Source organism: Primulina tabacum, chromosome 14 (assembly GCF_025594145.1).
Source record: "Primulina tabacum isolate GXHZ01 chromosome 14, ASM2559414v2, whole genome shotgun sequence".
NCBI lineage: Eukaryota > Viridiplantae > Streptophyta > Magnoliopsida > Lamiales > Gesneriaceae > Primulina > Primulina tabacum.
The window spans coordinates 34129676-34148756 of record NC_134563.1 but is presented as its reverse complement, the minus strand read 5'-3'; the positions used below and the strand labels follow the sequence as shown (position 1 = coordinate 34148756).

Here is a 19081-nt window from a genome sequence, read left to right as displayed (position 1 = left end):
TTTTTTTGTTTTTTTTTTCTTCCTGAAATTGAGTATGTGTCGTGTCGTGTCTCATTTGTGTTCTTTTACTTGCACAGCATATTATTATTTTTCAAACCCCACGCGTTAAGCTCATCACCTCGACCGTTCCGTCCATTATCATCCATGTTTTTTTATTTCCATAAAATATCCAAACAACTTCATCCATTTCATCTAAAGTAAAAGAAAATTACATGTCTTAAGTTTATAATTGAATAGACAAGAGATAATGTCACGAATCTTTATCTGTGAGACAGATCAATCCTACTGATATTCACAATAAAAAATAATACTATTAAAATAAAAAATAATATTTTTCATCGATAACCAAAATAAAAAATCCAGTCTCACAAAATACGACTCGTAAAACCGTCTCACACAAGTTTTTTCTGTTTTTGCCTTTATAATTTTATGAAATTTCAAAAACGGGCAAAGCTCAACGAAAAAAGTTATCAGATGAAGCAAAAGTTTCATAATTAAGAAAAAAAGACATCCTTGGGAGTCTTGTTAAATTTAATACAAGCCCTGTTTCAGTTTTTTTCACCCTACTTACATACCTACACTCGCACATGCTTTATATGATACTTTTACTCATAAACTACACTAAGCAAAGACGAAGAAAATGGGATGATACATTTCTTATTCAAAGCATGGGCTGTTTATTTTTTTTAATGTTTGAATACCATCAAGAAAAAAGTGCACCACAAAATTTTTAGTTTGATCTTAGAGAAGTGAGATCCCCCTTACACACCTCTTCACAATATGTGAGCTATGGGCAAAAAACAGGAGTCCACACCGATGCTGTACATGTGACAGAACTAACCAAATTAAATAGGGGCAAGACACAAGTCTGGGACCTAAACATCGTATCAATGCTGCATCTATTGAAACTCCTCGATCATGGTTTGGAAATATGACACTCACAGAGAAGCCGAAACGTCAGTCATAAAGGCAATTCACTTCCATATTTTTGAGTGTTCTCTTCACGGCCAGCACGGAAAGTCTATTAGTTAATAAGGTACCTGATGTCAAAGACCCTCCCTCCATGCACTGCATGTACACAAGACAATGAAACGAAGAATTTGAATTATTTATATCCATTACTGATGCACAAACACAAGCAACCACATGATGTCGATAGAGGTGCCATGATCTCTGAGAAATGAAAATAAGTAGAAATTCAATAAACAAGCTTGAGGTGAATTTTACTTGAAGGATTTCGAGAATATTTTTGTCAAACCAAGTAGTTCCAGAAGTGGAATCACGTTTTAAAATATTGTAATTGATCATATTCTTTTGTTCGTTACGCTTTTAAAACAATCAAAAGCAATTATTATGAAGCATCAATCACTGTAATCACATCAACTCACGGAAAACAATAGTTTTAACACTAACTCACAAAAACTCCGAATTCTCCCAAAATTCAAAAAAATCTCGAGATAAGAAAAATGTAAACAACTAAACCTACTTGAATGCTAAACAACAGATAATAGACATCTAAACATTTCAAATGAATCCCACCAAAAGTCTTAAATCCATTTTGAGAATTGAATATTTTTATGAAGTAGTTGAGCACAAAATGAAAAGAGCAACCATTGGTGTTGTAGATTTTTCAATCATTAAATATACAATAATACAAACTAAAAGTAAATGAAGTGTGTATTTTCCTACCCATGGCATTTACATGTTCTCACATCTTGTCAGAATTATCGAAATAATAACTTGTTATTTAAGGACAAACTAAAGGAAGAACTGGTAGGCAGAAAAATGATAAAGAACTAAAATAAATCGGTCCAAGGACATATGGGATATTTGAGAGCAAGAGATACTCTATTATGAGTACTTCATAGAAGAAGGATCATCTTAAAGCAATTCGTTACAGGACAATAATTGAAATTAAGACGGAGAGTGTGAAAGGCCATTTCCCAAAGAAAGAATGCCAAAATGGAGAATAAATTGATTGCCCATTAAGTTGTATTCATCAGAAATAAAACCTTGGTTAACATAACCAAGAAGAATAAGGATAATCTCAAATAGCATCGGTCAGTAACCACCAACTCAAATAACACTAGAATGTCCTCTCACGCCATTCAACAACCCATGCTCCGAATGAGTGGGCGCGTACGTATGAAAAGGGAGACAAGAATTGACAACAGAATATAGTGCCAAGTATGTGTTCTTCAATCAAAGGAATGTTGAATTAACACTAGAACCCTAGAATTATTGAGATACAATGCAAAACAAAAGCAGCATAACAGCAAAACCCGGAATGGTGAGAATGTGTACCTTCAAGTCTACCTGCAGCTTTTAGATTTATTTTGATATTTACAGCTCTCCATACGAGAGGCGACCAATAAATCCAATTTCACTATCCATAATGCAACTGCTGAATAGGTATGTGGCACGGTTGAAAAGTCTGAAAATATGTAGTCTTCGATGCAATAGGAACCAGAAGAATTATCATTTTGATAAAACCAATCTTCTTTGATGGCAGTAACAAAATCAGCAAGAACCTGAAACATCGTAAAGCGGAAGAATTTTATAATTATAGCATTCTGAAAGCAAATATCTATTAGAGAAGAAAGTATCAGATGCATTGTTCCCCACCTGTAAAAATTCTGCTAAACTTGAGGCTCGTCGCAACCTATTGGCCCAAAGATTGTGAGCAGATCTCTTCCAAGAGCCAAAAAAGGCATCTTCAGGTACAACTGACTGCAAAGTCATTCATTTGCTTAAACTATGCATAAAATTTTGTCCAACCATTTGCATGCTCATCTCATATTAATACAAATTCAAGCTGCAAGAAACTAATATTTGATTCCAACTAAACCTACAAATAAAACAAGGATATTGTTGACGCAGTCTAGAGAAATCTTAGGCTAATTGTTAGAGTAATTGCAATATTTTAGGATGTGATTAATTAGTTTTATTCTTTCCTATTTTATCTCTTGTAACCTACAATATAAATATATAAGTCTGTATCTTATATATTATTATGAATGAATGAAAAATATTATCTCTTGTTCTAGTGCTTTTATGGTATCAGAGCAATAAAAGCCTTTTACGTTTGAATTTTTTTTTCATCTATGGAAAAATCAGAGATGCAACCTGTTCTCAGTGCCTCTGATAACTCCCTTCCATTCCAAATTACCAGCTTTAAACTCAGTGGCCGGAACTACTTGCAGTGGTCTCATTCTGTCCAACTTATTATCCGCGGGAAAGGACGATTTGGATACCTTGATGTTCCATTTCGACACCAACCCAATCTGATCCTTCGTTTGCAGCGTGGGATATTCAGAATTCCATGGTTATGGCCTGGCTCCTTCACTCTATGGACTACTCCATTGCAGAGATCTACCTCCATTACCCAACAGCAAAGGCTATTTGGGACGTTGTTGCCTTAGCCTACTCAGATCTTGAAGACTCGAATCAGATGTTCGACCTCCGGACTCGCTCTCGTAATCTGCGACAAGACGATGGTACTGTAACTTAGTACTTCGTTTCGCTAACAAAGCTGTGGCAAGAACTCGACCTCTTCACTCAACCTGAGTGGACCGATGCTGCCAACCGTGAGATCTACCAAAAATTGCTCACCAAAGAAAGAACCTATGACTTCCTCACCGGCCTACATCCATCCCTGGATGATGCTCGTGGACGGATTCTGAGTATCAAGCCATTGCCGAGCCTTGATACCATTTTCTCCGAAGTCCGTCGAGAAGAACAGAGGAAACGAATTATGCTCGGTGGAGCTACCATACCCGTTGCCACCAATCATGATGCCTCTGCCATGGCCGCTCGAGGATCCCGCAAACCGCAGCTGTGGTGTGAACATTGCAACCGACCTCATCACACTAAAGCCACATGTTGGAAGCTCCACGGCAAGCCAGCTGACTGGGTGCCACGCATCCAGCGTAACGCCGAGTCCACCAAGCCAGCCGTACCGGTGAAAGCCGACAACAACACACCATCATCCGGTGCAACATTCTCTCAAGCACAACTCAATCAACTTGGCCAGTTCCTTTCCACCTCGACTTCACTGATGGCGCACGGTACTTCTTCCTCTGTAACCGACCCTGGTAACTCTGGTGAGTGTTGGATTATTGATTCAGGTGCATCCGAACACATGTCCGGAGTTCGCACCCTTTTCTCATCATATCAACCATGCCAAAGATCTAGATCAGTAACTTTGGCAGATGGTTCAATTTCTCATGTTCTTGGTATTGGCACTGTTTCGTTGAGTCCCCGTATGATATTACATAATGTCTTGTTTGTCCATCAATTGACTCACAACTTGCTGTCGATCAGCAAACTCACCCTTGACTCCGATTGTATTGCCAATTTTTCACCTAAGTTGTGTATTTTTCAGGATCGGGCCTCGGGGAAGACGATCGGGCGTGCTGCTGAGGTGTCGGGCTTATATCACTTTCTACGAGCTGATTTTACTGTTCGGTGCTGCCAAGTGGTCCACGGTTCTACACATCAATCCCGTCCCCAACAAATAATGTTACTTCATCAACGCCTTGGTCACCCAAGTTTTTCTTATTTAAAACATTTGTTTCCTTCGTTTCACTCTTGTCATAGGTTTGTATGCGAAGTATGTCAGATAGCTAAACATACTCGCATACCTTTTCCCATTCATCTTTATCATGAATCTAGGCCATTCTCTCTCATACACAGTGATTTGTGGGGTCCGTCTCGTGTCTCTTCAATTTCTAATAAAAAATGGTTTATTACATTTATTGATGATCACTCTCGTGTCTATTGGATTTTTCTCCTTCCTAACAAATATGAAGTTTTGAAAATTTTTGAACAGTTCTACAATATGATCCTTACTCAACTTAACTCAAAAATACAAATCCTTCGATCTGACAATGGCACCGAGTATTTCAATTCATCAATCAATGAATTTTCTTCAAAACATGGTATTATTCATCACAGTTCATGAGTTGATACCCCTCAACAGTTTCCGAAAGGAAAAATCGACACCTTTTAGAGGTCGCTCGCGCTCTTCTTTTCACAAACAATGTTCCAAAAATCTATTGGGGGATGCTATTTTAACCGCGTGCTACCTAATCAACAGACTTCCGTCTCGGGTTTTAAAATTCCAAACACCATTAAATACCCTCAGAAAATCATTCCCAAAGTCCAAAATATTCACTGATCTTCCTCTACGTACGTTTGGGTGTTCGGCGTTTGTTCATATTCATGATCATTCTAGGTCTAAATTGGATCCTCGTAGCCACAAATGTATGTTTGTTGGTTATTCTTCTACACAAAAAGGTTATCGATGTTATTCTCCATCCAAAAGAAAATATTTTATTTCACGGGATGTCACATTTCTTGAATCGCAATCGTTCTATCCCCCTGCTCCGAATCTAATTCTCATCTCCCCTCATAATTCTGCTCCCGATCCTACTTCCTCGCCTAGTACCAAAAATTTTTTTTGGGAATATTTATGGGAACCGAATCCAATACAAGAGTCACAAATCCCACCTCCATCCCAACTTAACCCTCAAATCCCACAAAATCAGAAATCTCACTCTTCCTTAGAGCCAGAATTATTTTTGGGATTTCCGTCCACCTTGGAGCCACATTTAATTCCAGAAAATCCGCAGCCTTCACCCAGTATACCACAAAATCCGCCTGCTATTCCTGCTCCAAATCCAATTCCACCTTCAAGTCCACCCGCTGAAATTTCTGTAACACCAACTCATCCTCCTCGTGGAACCACTGACCGCTTTGCAGCGACTTATAGCAGACGCAAGCACCAAAATATCGAGCATGCACCTTCTGCGTCGCCCCCGTCAAACCCAGCGCCCGATCCGGATACCACCGAATTGGCAAATTTGGATATCCCGATCGCCCACCGCAAAGGTACTCGGATATGTACTCAACATCCTATTTCACATTTTTTGGGGTATTCTAAGTTGTCGCAGCCGCTACAAGGCCTGGTCACTAACCTGTCACATTCCACCGTTCCCTCAACCATTGATGACGCCCTTCGCGATGACAAGTGGCGTACAACAGTCTTTGCCGAGATCAAAGCCCTCGAAAAAAATGGGACATGGGAGATTGTTCCGAAACCCGATGGCAAGAAACCGGTTGGTTGTAGATGGATGTTCACCATCAAGTGCAATAGTGATGGGAGCATTGACAGATATAAAGCGCGACTTGTGGCTAAGGGATACAACACGCAGACCTATGGTATCGACTACCTAGAGACGTTTGCACCAGTAGCCAAAATCAACACTATCCGAGTGTTGCTTTCTCTCGCAGCAAACTTGGATTGGCCACTTCACCAACTCGATGTCAAGAACGTGTTTCTCAACGGCGATCTCGTTGAGGAGGTGTACATGGATCTACCACCCGGTTTTCACAATCAGGGAAGTAACGGCAAGGTTTGCCGGCTAAAGAAAGCTCTCTACGGTTTAAAACAGTCCCCGAAAGCTTGGTTCGACAGATTTTCCACCACTGTTCATCTTCTCGGGTACAAACAGGCTCATTGTGATCATACATTGTTCTATCATCGGGTCAAGGATAAGATTGCTATTCTTATTGTATATGTTGATGATATTATAATCATCGGGAATGACGTGACTGAAATAGAGCGAATTAAGAAGAAATTGGCCACTTCTTTTGAAATGAAAGACCTCGGTCACTTGAGATACTTTCTCGGAATGGAGATAGCTAGAAGCAAGGCTGGAATCCGTGTTTCACAACGACAGTACGTCATTGACTTACTCAATGATACCGGATTGATGGGTTGTAGACCGGCAGATACCCCCATGGATCCGAACATCAAACTCGAGGCCAAACCAGATGATACACCTGTCGACAGGGGGAGATTTCAACGGTTAGTCGGCAGATTGATATACCTCTCGCACACCCGGCCGGATATTTCCTTCCCTGTGAGTTGCATTAGTCAATTTATGCACTCACCATACCAATGTCATCTTGATGCTGCAACCAGGATATTACGGTACTTAAAGGGCACTCCGGGCCGTGGTCTCATGTTCAGAAAGCAAGAAAAAAGGTGTGTTGAAGTCTTTGTTGATGCCGATTGGGCTGGATGCCCAAATGATCGACGCTCCACGTCTGGTTATTGCTCCTTTGTCTTTGGAAATCTGGTTACTTGGCGAAGCAAGAAGCAATCAGTTGTTGCACGAAGTAGCGCGGAGGCAGAACTTCGATCAGCGGCTCTTGGAATTTGTGAAGCTCTTTGGATCAAACTGTTATTGGAAGAACTGAAAATAGAGAAAAAGAGCCCTATGCTTATCCTATGCGACAACAAAGCTGCCATAGCTATTACTCACAACCCGGTTCACCATGATCGTACCAAACACGTTGAAATTGATCGGCACTTCATAAAGGAGAAGATTGATAAGGGGATACTTGAAGTGTCCTATATTCCTACGTCGCAACAAACTGCTGATGTCTTAACAAAGGCTTTGTTCAAGCCTATGTTCGAAAGACTGATTGACAAGCTTGGGATGTACAACATTTACCATCCAGCTTGAGGGGGAGTGTTGACGTAGTCTAGAGAAATCTTAGGCTAATTGTTAGAGTAATTGCAATATTTTAGGATGTGATTAATTAGTTTTATTCTTTCCTATTTTATCTCTTGTAACCTAAAATATAAATAGATAAGTCTGTATCTTAAATATTATTATGAATGAATGAAAAATATTATCTCCTGTTCTAGTGCTTTTAGATATGTTGCTCCAAAAGCAAGATAAACTGCTTAACCTGCTAGAATGATCAGTATAATCTAAGCAGTCTATGGCCAGGTCTCAGTGTCTTCCCTGAACAAGGTATGTCATAATTACCCATCAGAAGCACTGTGTGCTACAAAAGGAAGTCCCTTGTTATGGGAAATTACTAAGTTTAACCTACACAACCTTCCATTAAATACCCGTGCCCACAAATAATGAAAGAATTTATGAACTACTTCAAACAAGTCAACGAGCTGAGCAAGACAGAAATCGAGAAATAGATGCGTCAAAATTTTACAATGGATCTTCATATTAAACAGTCGGGTTGATTACATCCTTAGAAAACATCTTGGGTATACACTCGAGTCATTGAGCAGTGTGTAAGCCCAAATTGGTTTCTGTCACCTTGAACACAGAGATATGTACAAAATGCTGAATCTACAGAATCTGCTCATAAAACTACAGTTTTCAAATCTCAAATATACATGATGAAATTAAGTTGCAGGTAATCCACAAACTGTTGAGGTGTGTCCAACAAGCAGGCTCATGCCAATAGAAATAAGTATAATATCATTGATTGTGTTTCACTCATGTGCATCCTTGATAAAAAAACAAAAAAATTAGCTTTACAAATGCCCACCTCGATCGCATAGATTGCAGCTTTGAGTGCCTGCAGTTGGGAAGATAGAACTCTTGGTCGTCGGCATTTACTAGCATCACTATTGACTTGACATAAGGCGTAATGAATTGCATATCTCTCTTCTAGATCAAAATCAAGCTCAAATGTGGTATGGCAGATTCTACAATGCTTTTCATCTCGCCAGTATAAGTCATGGCATTGATCACATCTTCTGAGTGAATCAAGATATGCCTTCTTCATATTTTTAACGGTTTTGAGTTTATAGTAAAATGACTTCCACAGATATACATCGAAAGCTAATGAATGACCTGATATCTCGATCTGTCCTCCTTTCACCCCATCTTCAATTAGAGCGCTAGTAGAAGAAGGAAGATTATTTGAGATTTCATTCAAGTTTAAATGGTTGTCTACGTCAGACACCGGTGAGGTACTAGATTCCCTGGAAGTATTAATTTCAGATTGATCAGAAGGTACAAGCTTCCCATTTTCAACATCATTGTGTGTACTAGACATTGCTCGGAAAAGAATTGCTTCTCGTTTCTCCAAAGATGCCAGAAGCTGGGCCTCCCTGGCACCTCTACGGTTCAAAGTCAACATCAAAGTGCACAAAGCCTGAAATCAGATGACAAACAAGCAGAGAAGTAAATCAAACCCAATCATGAAAAATATTAGTGTTTTAATTTATTTAAGGACAGAAAGCAACAAAGTTCACCTCCCGCATATCAATCACCTCCCAGTGGCCATCTTCAGAAGATTCAAAGTAAATCCTCCTGTGTCCAGGATCTGATTCATCACAAGGGCCCAAGAACAGCCAGTATCTATTGTACCTACGATCAGAACCGAGAAAGATAGACTGCATAGGATGTACATAGCCATCTACTTCGAATTCCTCCGCAATCATTTTCATGTTTTCGTACTTTTCTTCATCACTGATATTTGACATGGTAACCAAAGAATCAATAGGTTGCTCCGATGTACCAACACCAAGGTTACTGAGTGTTTGCCCACAACTTCCTGATAACGCAAGCAAATTACACTGCTTCGTGGTCGATCTCTTTATTTTTGCTCCAGAACCGTAAATATTGATATTTTGGGAACATTCCGCAATTGTTGTCAAAGGATCCTGCAGGAAAAGGGGAAAATGCATTTATCGTACAAGTTTCTTCGATAAAACTTTTTCCCCTCTGATTGTGTCGCGACATTTGGTAAAATGTTGTTTGATCTCTTAAAGGCTTACATCATTTAAGCACAGACAAAGATAAACAAAAATAACCATATTTTACTTATCAACTAATAAGACAAAATAACTTTCTATCCATTGCATCCTAAAAAGTTAGGCCAATTTTATGATTAGAGTGCCTGAGGATTTGTGCAAATAATCATATAGTTACACGTTTGAAGGGATAGTCATTTAACAGCTGCAATAGCAAAGTAAAGGCAACAATAAAATACAATATCAAACTCTGAGGAGTGACTGAGCGATAAGGACAGGCATAAACTTTATTGAAAAAGATGTGTGAAACAATCTGAGGGATTACCTCCATTCTGACAGTGGATCCACCACTAAGTAGATCAATCAATGCGGACAAGGCACTAAGCCTCTCATCAATGTTTAAATCTGAATATTCACCCTCCATGAGTCCTAACAGCCACACTTCTCCTGGATAGCTCTCATCAATTTCGTTCTGCATTATCAACATTTCAGATTGATTTTTATAAACACTGTCCCTGGGCTCAAATGGACTGGAACCCCTAGACTCATGCTCAGAATCATTCTCATCATCTTGTACAATACTGACTTCAGAAATATCATCTACACTCCCAAAGTCTTCAGAACCAGATGGGCAGTCTTCACATTCTTTTGCAGCAGCATTGATCCGTAAACGATATCCAGACAAGGAAATCTTTTCAAACAAAGTCACGTCACCCGACAGAGCTAAGGTGATTAAGTTTTCCAGGTCATTTGATGTATCCACAAGACTCAACTCAACAATCTGCAAAGAAAGACAAATAATCCCACTTAAGAGCCAAAATACCTAATTATGCTGATATTTTTTACTCTGTCCAACAGGAAAATTAATGCTTGCTTATATCATGGTTATATACAAACTTACAGATGAAGATTGTGCCAATTCTGAGACTTTCATCCCACTGTTTCCTCGGTTCAACAAAATATTGAATAGTTCTCCCTTCAATGTACCAGGACTTAAGGAGTACTTTTCCATTAGGTCAACTTCCTACAGAGCAAAACCAAGTAAGATTAAGATAAAACAAAATGCATTCAGGCAGACAAAGGTTCATAAGATATGTGGTCTCTTACAAAACAAAGTAAATGTCGACAAGTTACGATGCTCCATGTCCAAATTGCAAGAGAGGTATATATACTAGTCCCACATGGACGTGCTGCGTGCATGTCCAATCAATTCGCAGCACGTCCAATCAATTTTTTTACATAAGCACTCTAGTTAAAAAATATTGAACTTAAATTGAAAAATTAAAAATAAAATTTGAATTTTTCTGATTTTTAACAAGTTTTTTAGATTTTTTTACACATATTTAATTTATCATGCAAAAAGAAGAAATAGGGAGACTAAAAAAGAAAGAGTGGTATTTTAAGGATCGTAAACTATACTATTTTGTTTATTATCGCTCAAGTATTATATATAGCGTATGTTACACACACACTTTTGAGGATTCTAAACTATACTATTTTGTTTATTATGGCTCAAGTGTTATATATAGCGTATGTCCACACACACACACACATGTGCATGTGTGGTGTGCATCGGAGAAAGAATAATGTGGCAATTCATTATCATAAATTAGGTGTGATCATGCCAGGGTATAAGTAAAACCTTGTTGCTAGCTTCCTTAGGTTCCATGCTGAGCTTCGGACCAAAACCAGCAGCAACCAATACTTGACGAAGTATTTCCGTCCATGTAAGGAGGTTTAATGAATTCTGCCACAACTCTAGAACAGATGTGTGACGTTCGAGCTGACAAAAAGTGAAGGACATAAGGTTAATATTCCGACACTACAATCATGTCAGATTAATTAACTAGTTTTGACAGTAGTAATCACCCAACATTTAATCCGTACAACATTGATCCAATTATGCTTTTGGTTGTTAATCTAATAGAGCAGAATCAATTCAACCACTTCTTCAAGTAGGATGCATAAGTATAACAAGCAAATTATTCGAAAACACATTTTGTAGAACTGAATCTGCACAAACATCACTAGGGGTTTGCTATGCTTAAACATAGCCCAACTCACCGAATGAAGCAAACGCAAAAACTTGCCATTTTTGCTGGCATGAGAAAGAAATCCTCTAGCGAGCTCCTTATCAGCATCTTTCAAAAGTAGCTTCAGAAGGGCCAAATGTACTTGCCCAAGTAACAAGGAATCCTGAAAACCAGAAGGAGAGTACAATGAAAACCAGGGAAAATTAAAATGAGAGACCTATGGACTTAAATATACCACGTTAAGTACTAATAAACATAATATTGCAGTGACATCAAATTACCTTATCATGAAAGGCATGTGCAAACTCCTCTAATGTGAATGAATACACACTGATTGTGCAAGCATACGTACAAAGAAACTGGAAAACCTTCAAATAATCAGAAAAAATTTAGTAAGGACTGGTGTGCAAAGTCTTATTTGTGGAAATATCAAGAAAATAATTTACATCAATGTGAGAGAGTAGATAAAGCAGGAAGGTGATCACAAACAGAAAAATAATTGGCAGACTTACTTTGTTTAAATTATCAGCATCCATTGTTATACATAATACCAAAGTCTAAAATTCGCTAGAAGCTAGTTGGGTGCCAGAACAGCGCGGATTCCATGTTATCAAGAAACTTGTAGTGGTTCTTAAAATAAATTTCAGCCCAAACTTTGTTAAAATCCAATTGACGTCTGGTTCATTCCTTATGCTTCTTCAGCTTAAGGCGGGTCAGAATAATAAACAATGCAAGTCTTTAGGGTATCGTTCGATTTTCTCATGTGCGCAGAAATAAGCAGACAACGAAGATGAGAGTGGTGTGTTATGGCAAGCGCAAGCCAACAAATCGTGATTTTAATTTGGCTTTCAATCCCAAAAAATTAAAAACAGAAACATATAATTTTTTCTCATGTAATGTTCTGTTTTAATTGGGATTTCAAAAATTAATAGCCCAAAAAAACTATAAACGCCTAGGCCCGCTTATGCGCCCCTGCCGCCTAGCACCTTTTCGGTGCTGTCGGGTGGCCACCTAGTCCGAGTTTTAGAACACTGCATAATACATATATAATATGCTGATAGTAACTAGGCATGTGGTTTAAGATAATGATATAACCCTCTGCTAATTATTGTACATCTTATCCGAAGATTTCTATTTTCTATAAACTCAAGTTTCTATTAGCAATCACTGAGCTATGCTATCTAACTTCTTCAAGGCTTGACAGCTCAGTGAATCATAGAGAAAATTCCAAGAAAAAATAGGAAAGCACAGCAATTTCCTGTTTCTTAAAGTTCTGGTAACTACTTCTCAAGCTAGAACTAGAAGCACGGCTCTTTAACCCTCAAATTACCATTCACCACAATGATATGTAATATGAACAGATAAATGAGGATGCCGTAAGGTGCAATACTTACTGCCCTGCAGATAATATAATACGCAAAATATATTTACACATGTACGTCTCAAGGTCGGTCATAATTTCCAAGATAATGAAATGTCTAAGAATTAATACATTCTATTAGTGTCTTGTCAAGAAAGAGAGAATTTATTTAACATAGATAAAAATTGAGCAAAACTTAACAATTTGCACCCATAATCAACTGCAACATGAAATCATAATAGAATAAACTAATGCAGATACCTTAAAAAGTTTACTCATAAGCTCTGGCGAGGACGCCCATGGTTGTACAAATAAGGGTGGCTTCATTGTCACAGAACTTGGAGGAAACTTGGCAAGCAAATCTATAAAAGTACAAACTTATTACAAGGATGAACCAACAGGCATATCAAATACAGTAACCAGAAATGTGTTTATTGCAGCAAGGCAATGTTTTATTCAGTTTATGTAATCAAAATATTGACAAATATTATAAACAGTAAAAAGATTGGTAAGAATAACCTTTGCAAAGTGAGCAACCATGTGATCCATTGGTAGGGAAGTGTGCAGAACAGGACAAAGGATTTGGTCCTGCCTGCAATTCTTGAAGCTCCAGTTCTTCATCATCAAGTAGGACAGCAAAATGTTCGATACTTTCTAGACATTTCACATCTTCAAGAGCAAGCTCACATTTTTCTTTACGAGGTTGTTTCTGTTTTTGGACTTTCTGGCATTCCACCTGGCGTTATAGAATGGTAAGTCCGAAACTATAGATCACTGAGCAGCCAAAAATGGGTGAATTTCCTAGTAAGATAAATACAAAAGCTAGAGCATATTTTACCTTTCTACTTCTCATGGAACTCTTCTTCCTAGCCTGTTCTTTGTTTGCTAATTTCCTCTACACACAGAATAATTGACTTTTATTGGGTTTTCAAGTGACATAAAATTCAAATATTTAGATAAATACAAATTCAATCAACTATCTTCACAGCACAAGAAAAAATGCATAATCATCACAGGCGAACTGTGAAGAGGTTGAATAATGAGCAAACCACAATAGCCTGTTGTCGCTGCAATCTTTTTTTCTTTTTTTGAATGGTGCTCTCGCTGAAATTAACACCATGTGGAAAATCTGTGGCATCGGGATTTGTCACTCGCCAACCGGTCATTAAACTTTTCCCTTTGCCATGTTTCTTCCCAGGAGCATTGCTTTTGGACATGAAACCTTTGCCCATGCCGTGTTTCTTAATTGGAGCACCCTTCACAGACATTGGACCCTTTCCAGCACCATGCCTCTGCCCAAGTGAACTGTTCTCACAACAAACTTGGTAGCCTAAAGTGGCATGCATTGAAATCTAACAGCATAAAAAAATGTTGAATGAATATTGGTCAAAAACTGTGATCATTTCCTAAAATTCCCTGTTAAAAATTGTATTTCATACCTTTCTTTTTCTATGGGTTGAACGCCCATTCTCTTCATGATGAGGCTTTCGGCAATCTGGCCATCAGAGAATATAATCAAGAGAATGATTTTGACGCATTTCATAAATTTGTAATTTTGCAAAAGAGAGCAGCATGGCACAGATGTGGAGAACAGTTGATGCGATTTCAGAGATTGAACTAATTAGAAAAAATATCATTCTGCTTCTCACTTAGGACCATGCTCTCATAGGAACTCAAATACCGATACGCAGCTCCATCCTCCATGAGAATGCCAGCTGATTTTTTCTTCCACGTGATATTCCTAATCCAGCTCCACTATCTACAGTCTCATTTTTGTGACTAGCTCGTGTAAATAACAAAATCTATAAATTAAAATAGAATGGCTCCTTCCAAAGAAACACTAGTTAGGTTCACTTCACAAATAAAACATAGCTGGTGACAATCTACGCGGTTCAAACTCCTAACGGGTGGATCATAGATGGCATGCCAAAAGTCAAAAAAGGAGTCAAAACTTGACTCATCCAAAGCCACTCATATACCTTAACATGAACATACCTTAACATGAACAACCTCTTTAGGGGTCGGGAATCTAGACAAGAGGAAAAGGTATTAAAAATTCAAAGTCATACATTTTTTATTTTATCAACCAAGATTCAGCAGCATTTTATCATAAAATGAAATAAAAATATATATTTTTTCAAAACAATCATTCATGTAACACGAAGTCAGCTCAGCAGAAAATAACAATGCGTTTTACAGCCAATCGAAAAGTTAGTACGTTACTTCCAGGAGACCATTTTCAATTCAAAGTAATACAATAATTGGATTTCGTAATTCATTGTTTTCTAATCAGTCCACTAATCATTTTACGCTATGAACTACAAAATACCATCATCGACTACAAAGAGCAACAGAAATGGGACTTTTAAGCACCTCCAAAACTCAGATTCACACCCGTCACAAAGATTAAACGAAAAAACAAAATAATACAGTTGCTCATGAATCTCTTACCGCGGAGAAAAGCATTCGAAGGAAGGGAATCAAACTGACCACCCAGCGTCGGACCATCCTTCCTGAAAATTTTCATCAAAATATGCTCCGGACTGTACAAAATCTCCTGAAGTCGCGTCCTATAATCATTTTCAGTCATGAAAATCCGCTGCTGATCATGCTTCCCGCTTTTTCTCTTCTTAGAATCATTTCCATCACAATTGAATCCATTTCCACATTCCGTAGAATCCTTCCGAATTGGCCTCTTATTAACCATGTTCAATTATTGAAATCCCAGCTCCTCAGCTCAATCGACCATCGGAGAAATGAATTAGCAGAAAGATAAGAAAAAGCTCAGTGTAAGAGTGACGAATGGATGACAGGGGTTTTAACTAGTAGGGTTTTGGGTTTTTTGCTCTGAAAATATGATTTGATATTTCCATTTTTTCTCATATTTAAAATATCTCCGGTTCTATTCGGCCGGTTCACGCATGGTCCAATATTTAACCATTTCAATTTAATTTTACTGCTTTGGATAAATTATATAGATGCAAAAACTTGTGTGAGACGGTCTCACAGGTCGTATTTTGTGAGACGGATCTCTTATTTGGATAATCCATGAAAAATATTACTTTTTATGATAAGAGTATTACTTTTTATTGTGAATCTCGATATGGTTGACATGTCTCACAGATAAAAATTCGTGAGACTGTCTCACAAGATACCTACTCTTATATATATACACACACATTAGCGTAAGGTATTTTCGATCTAAATCAAAATTATATAAAGTACCTCAAGGCATTGTGGGTGGGTCTCCCGTCTCACCCTTATTATTAGGGATGACGAATTTCCAAGAAAAATTCGAAATTGGACGTGTTTGAGGATTTTTCAAATCATTAATAAGTGCACTACTTTGAATCACTAGAAATCGAGCTCGTGATATTATGCTATCGGAACCGATTTAATTGGTATGCTATTGGATTCGTTTGGTTCCATTATTTTATAATCCGGGACCGATTAAATCCTATTCGGTAACATGCCTACATACAGCACTTCAAGTACAATGTTCGATTATTTTATCAAGTAGAGATAATCATTGCACCACAACAAATATTTTAATAAAAGATAGTTATGACTAAGTTATTATGAATTTTCAAAAAACCATATAATAATATAGTTGTTTCTTTGAAATTGTGAGGAACCAGGTAAAAATATATAGTTATGTTGTATTTTTAGGTAAAAAAAAAAAATAGAAAAGAGGAAAATTGGTAAAAATTGAAATTCGGCTTACTTATATTATATAGAATGGCAGCCACGTTAATTAAAATATCATATAAATGATTACAGCTTTGGTTTAGATTTTTTCTATAAAAAAATAAAATAAAATAAAATGGCTCTGGGATGTGATTAGATTTTTTATATGAACATGAAATTGCAAGCAATAATTGTTTTGCTTTAAAGTATGGGTTGAACGAGCTTTAATTAATTTGAAATCAAATCGATGCTTAGATTCAATTAATCAATTATGAATTCCTTTGAAAAAATGATCTTCCCATATTAATATTCAATTTTGAAAATACGATGAACCAAAATCGTGGAGCGTAATACAAGGAATAAAAAATGAATTTTCACATTTATGAATATTGTCTGTCATTATGTTTGATCAATCATATATAACTAGCACTCAACTTTGTATTATCTATTTTAATAACAAAAATATCTTATTAAAAATCGAGATTTGTCAGGGTTTTTGTAGCGTCTTTACCCGCAACGCTACATTAGAATAATTATAGCATGTAACAATAAACTTAATAAATCATAACCAAAGTTAAACCATAATGTGCATAAACTTCTAAAACTCACGGGAAAAAAACATGCAAATCATAGTATCTCTGCTACACCAGCATTATAACCTGAATAAGTGTTATACAATCATATCGAATATGTCCGAAAACCCAAATAAACAACAAAGGAAAAACCTGGTAGAGCTCCCTTGAAAACACTAATCTCTATGGCCATCGTGGGCTCCTTCTGGCTTGTCCAAACTGAGACATGTCCTATTAAATAGGGTGTATAAGATAAAAATGAGGATATGAATGACAAATCACTCAATATGTAATGTATGAATATACAAACATATATGTGCATGCATGAACTTGAACTGGTGACCAATGATAAAACTGAAAACTCATGCCGCCTATGTTTAGGCACCGAGAGTGTAGCACGCTGGTCCGACAAGTCATTTGGTGGCTTCCACACTGCTATCAGATTTTGGACATGCAATATCCTAGTCATCATAACATACTAATCCGTAGAGTCGGTAAGTGATCCACATGACCCGATCGTCCAAAAAAATAGGCTTAGTGAGCACCTTTACTAGATTAAATCTATCAGTCACTACTTGCGTATCTCTATGTTGTCCTGAGAATAACTAGTTATCTATTCGGTCCAAGCCTAGATATTAATAATAATTGTTATGTACTCTCCAATCATGCTTTATAACTTATTTATTATCCCCTAGTCAACTAAGGTCCTCATATTATACCTTTGTTCATCGACAGCCCGTTGGGGTCGATAGCTATGTCGTTCAATCCTTGAGTCATCTGGTCCTCGTTAAGCACTTCGCAACTCGTACGACCTTCATGAACAACTACAAATGTCTAGGAAACATCTAGAATTCGTGGGAGATATTATCAAATGGTGCGAGAATTTTTATTCGCGAATGACTTATTTATAGACGAACTTTGAAAGTTCCAAACTTGGGTTCGGAAAATCCGAATTGTACTTGCCACTGACTACTTGACACCTAAAGGTTCGCAACCTTTCGAACTCCTATGTGTCGATGATCATCGAACGTGTTGCAAGGAATATTTTATTCATAATTAATATTTGTTCTTTATTTAAATTAAAAAATAAGAGTTTTGCATTTCTATACTAATTTGACTTGATCTAATAATAAAATTTATTCATAGACTTGGTTGACCTAATCTAATCTTGGTATTTATCTACTATGATTTGTTTTTTTTATTTATCTCTAAGATATAATATCTTATATTTGAATGGAGTTTTATTATTAATAAGCTATTATTTCCATGTTTCTAGGATTTTGTTCTCATTGAAAGATAATTATGTCAAAATATGAAGATATATATATATATATTGAGAGAAGAACTGGACGGCTTTTAGGATATATTTACTGCTGGAATTTTTCTCTGAAGATACCTAACGTTTAGAGTTGAAGATAATTTTCATGTTGAAGAATTTGAGAGAATGATTCGCGTTTATGTCATGTTGTTGATTGGTGTTATTGACACGCGAAGAACAACACTGATGCAGAGTGTTGATCAAGAGTGTTCTTTTATTTGTTTTAAACAATTTCGGTTTATGCATCTTGTTTTTTTTAAAAAAAATTTGATGCATTTTAATTCCTTGGAGTGTCAATGAATTTGGTTTTGTTATTTTCACCAGTATTGTTCTGTGTAAACAAATTACATATTTTCCTAGTAAATTTTGGCATGAGGCGTTGCACAAGTATTTGTACTTATGCATAATTTAATTCTGGTATTTATTTGTTTAAGGTTAAGTTTGTGTTAAATTATTAATTTTCGCTGCATGTTGTGTGCTGGTGTTGACAACACCAAAGTACAACACTAACTTCTGATACACACAAAA

The 19081-nt window shown here is 37.1% G+C and overlaps 1 protein-coding gene across 1 annotated transcript; it reads right to left on the bottom strand.

Annotated features, from left to right (window-relative positions):
* Nucleotides 1-547: 547 nt before the first annotated feature.
* On the bottom strand, nucleotides 548-15814 carry LOC142523668 (homeobox-DDT domain protein RLT3-like). Its single transcript, XM_075627391.1, has 16 exons — nucleotides 15428-15814; nucleotides 14416-14471; nucleotides 14026-14328; nucleotides 13815-13871; nucleotides 13496-13712; nucleotides 13238-13338; nucleotides 11898-11984; nucleotides 11648-11779; nucleotides 11226-11366; nucleotides 10485-10607; nucleotides 9909-10364; nucleotides 9083-9493; nucleotides 8371-8982; nucleotides 2626-2730; nucleotides 2305-2531; nucleotides 548-1068 (listed from the first exon to the last, which is right to left on the bottom strand). The coding sequence occupies exons 1-15, from the start codon at nucleotides 15681-15683 to the stop codon at nucleotides 2313-2315; spliced, it is 3276 nt and encodes a 1091-aa protein (XP_075483506.1). The 5' UTR covers nucleotides 15684-15814; the 3' UTR covers nucleotides 548-1068; nucleotides 2305-2312.
* Between the last annotated feature and the right edge of the window lie 3267 nt (nucleotides 15815-19081).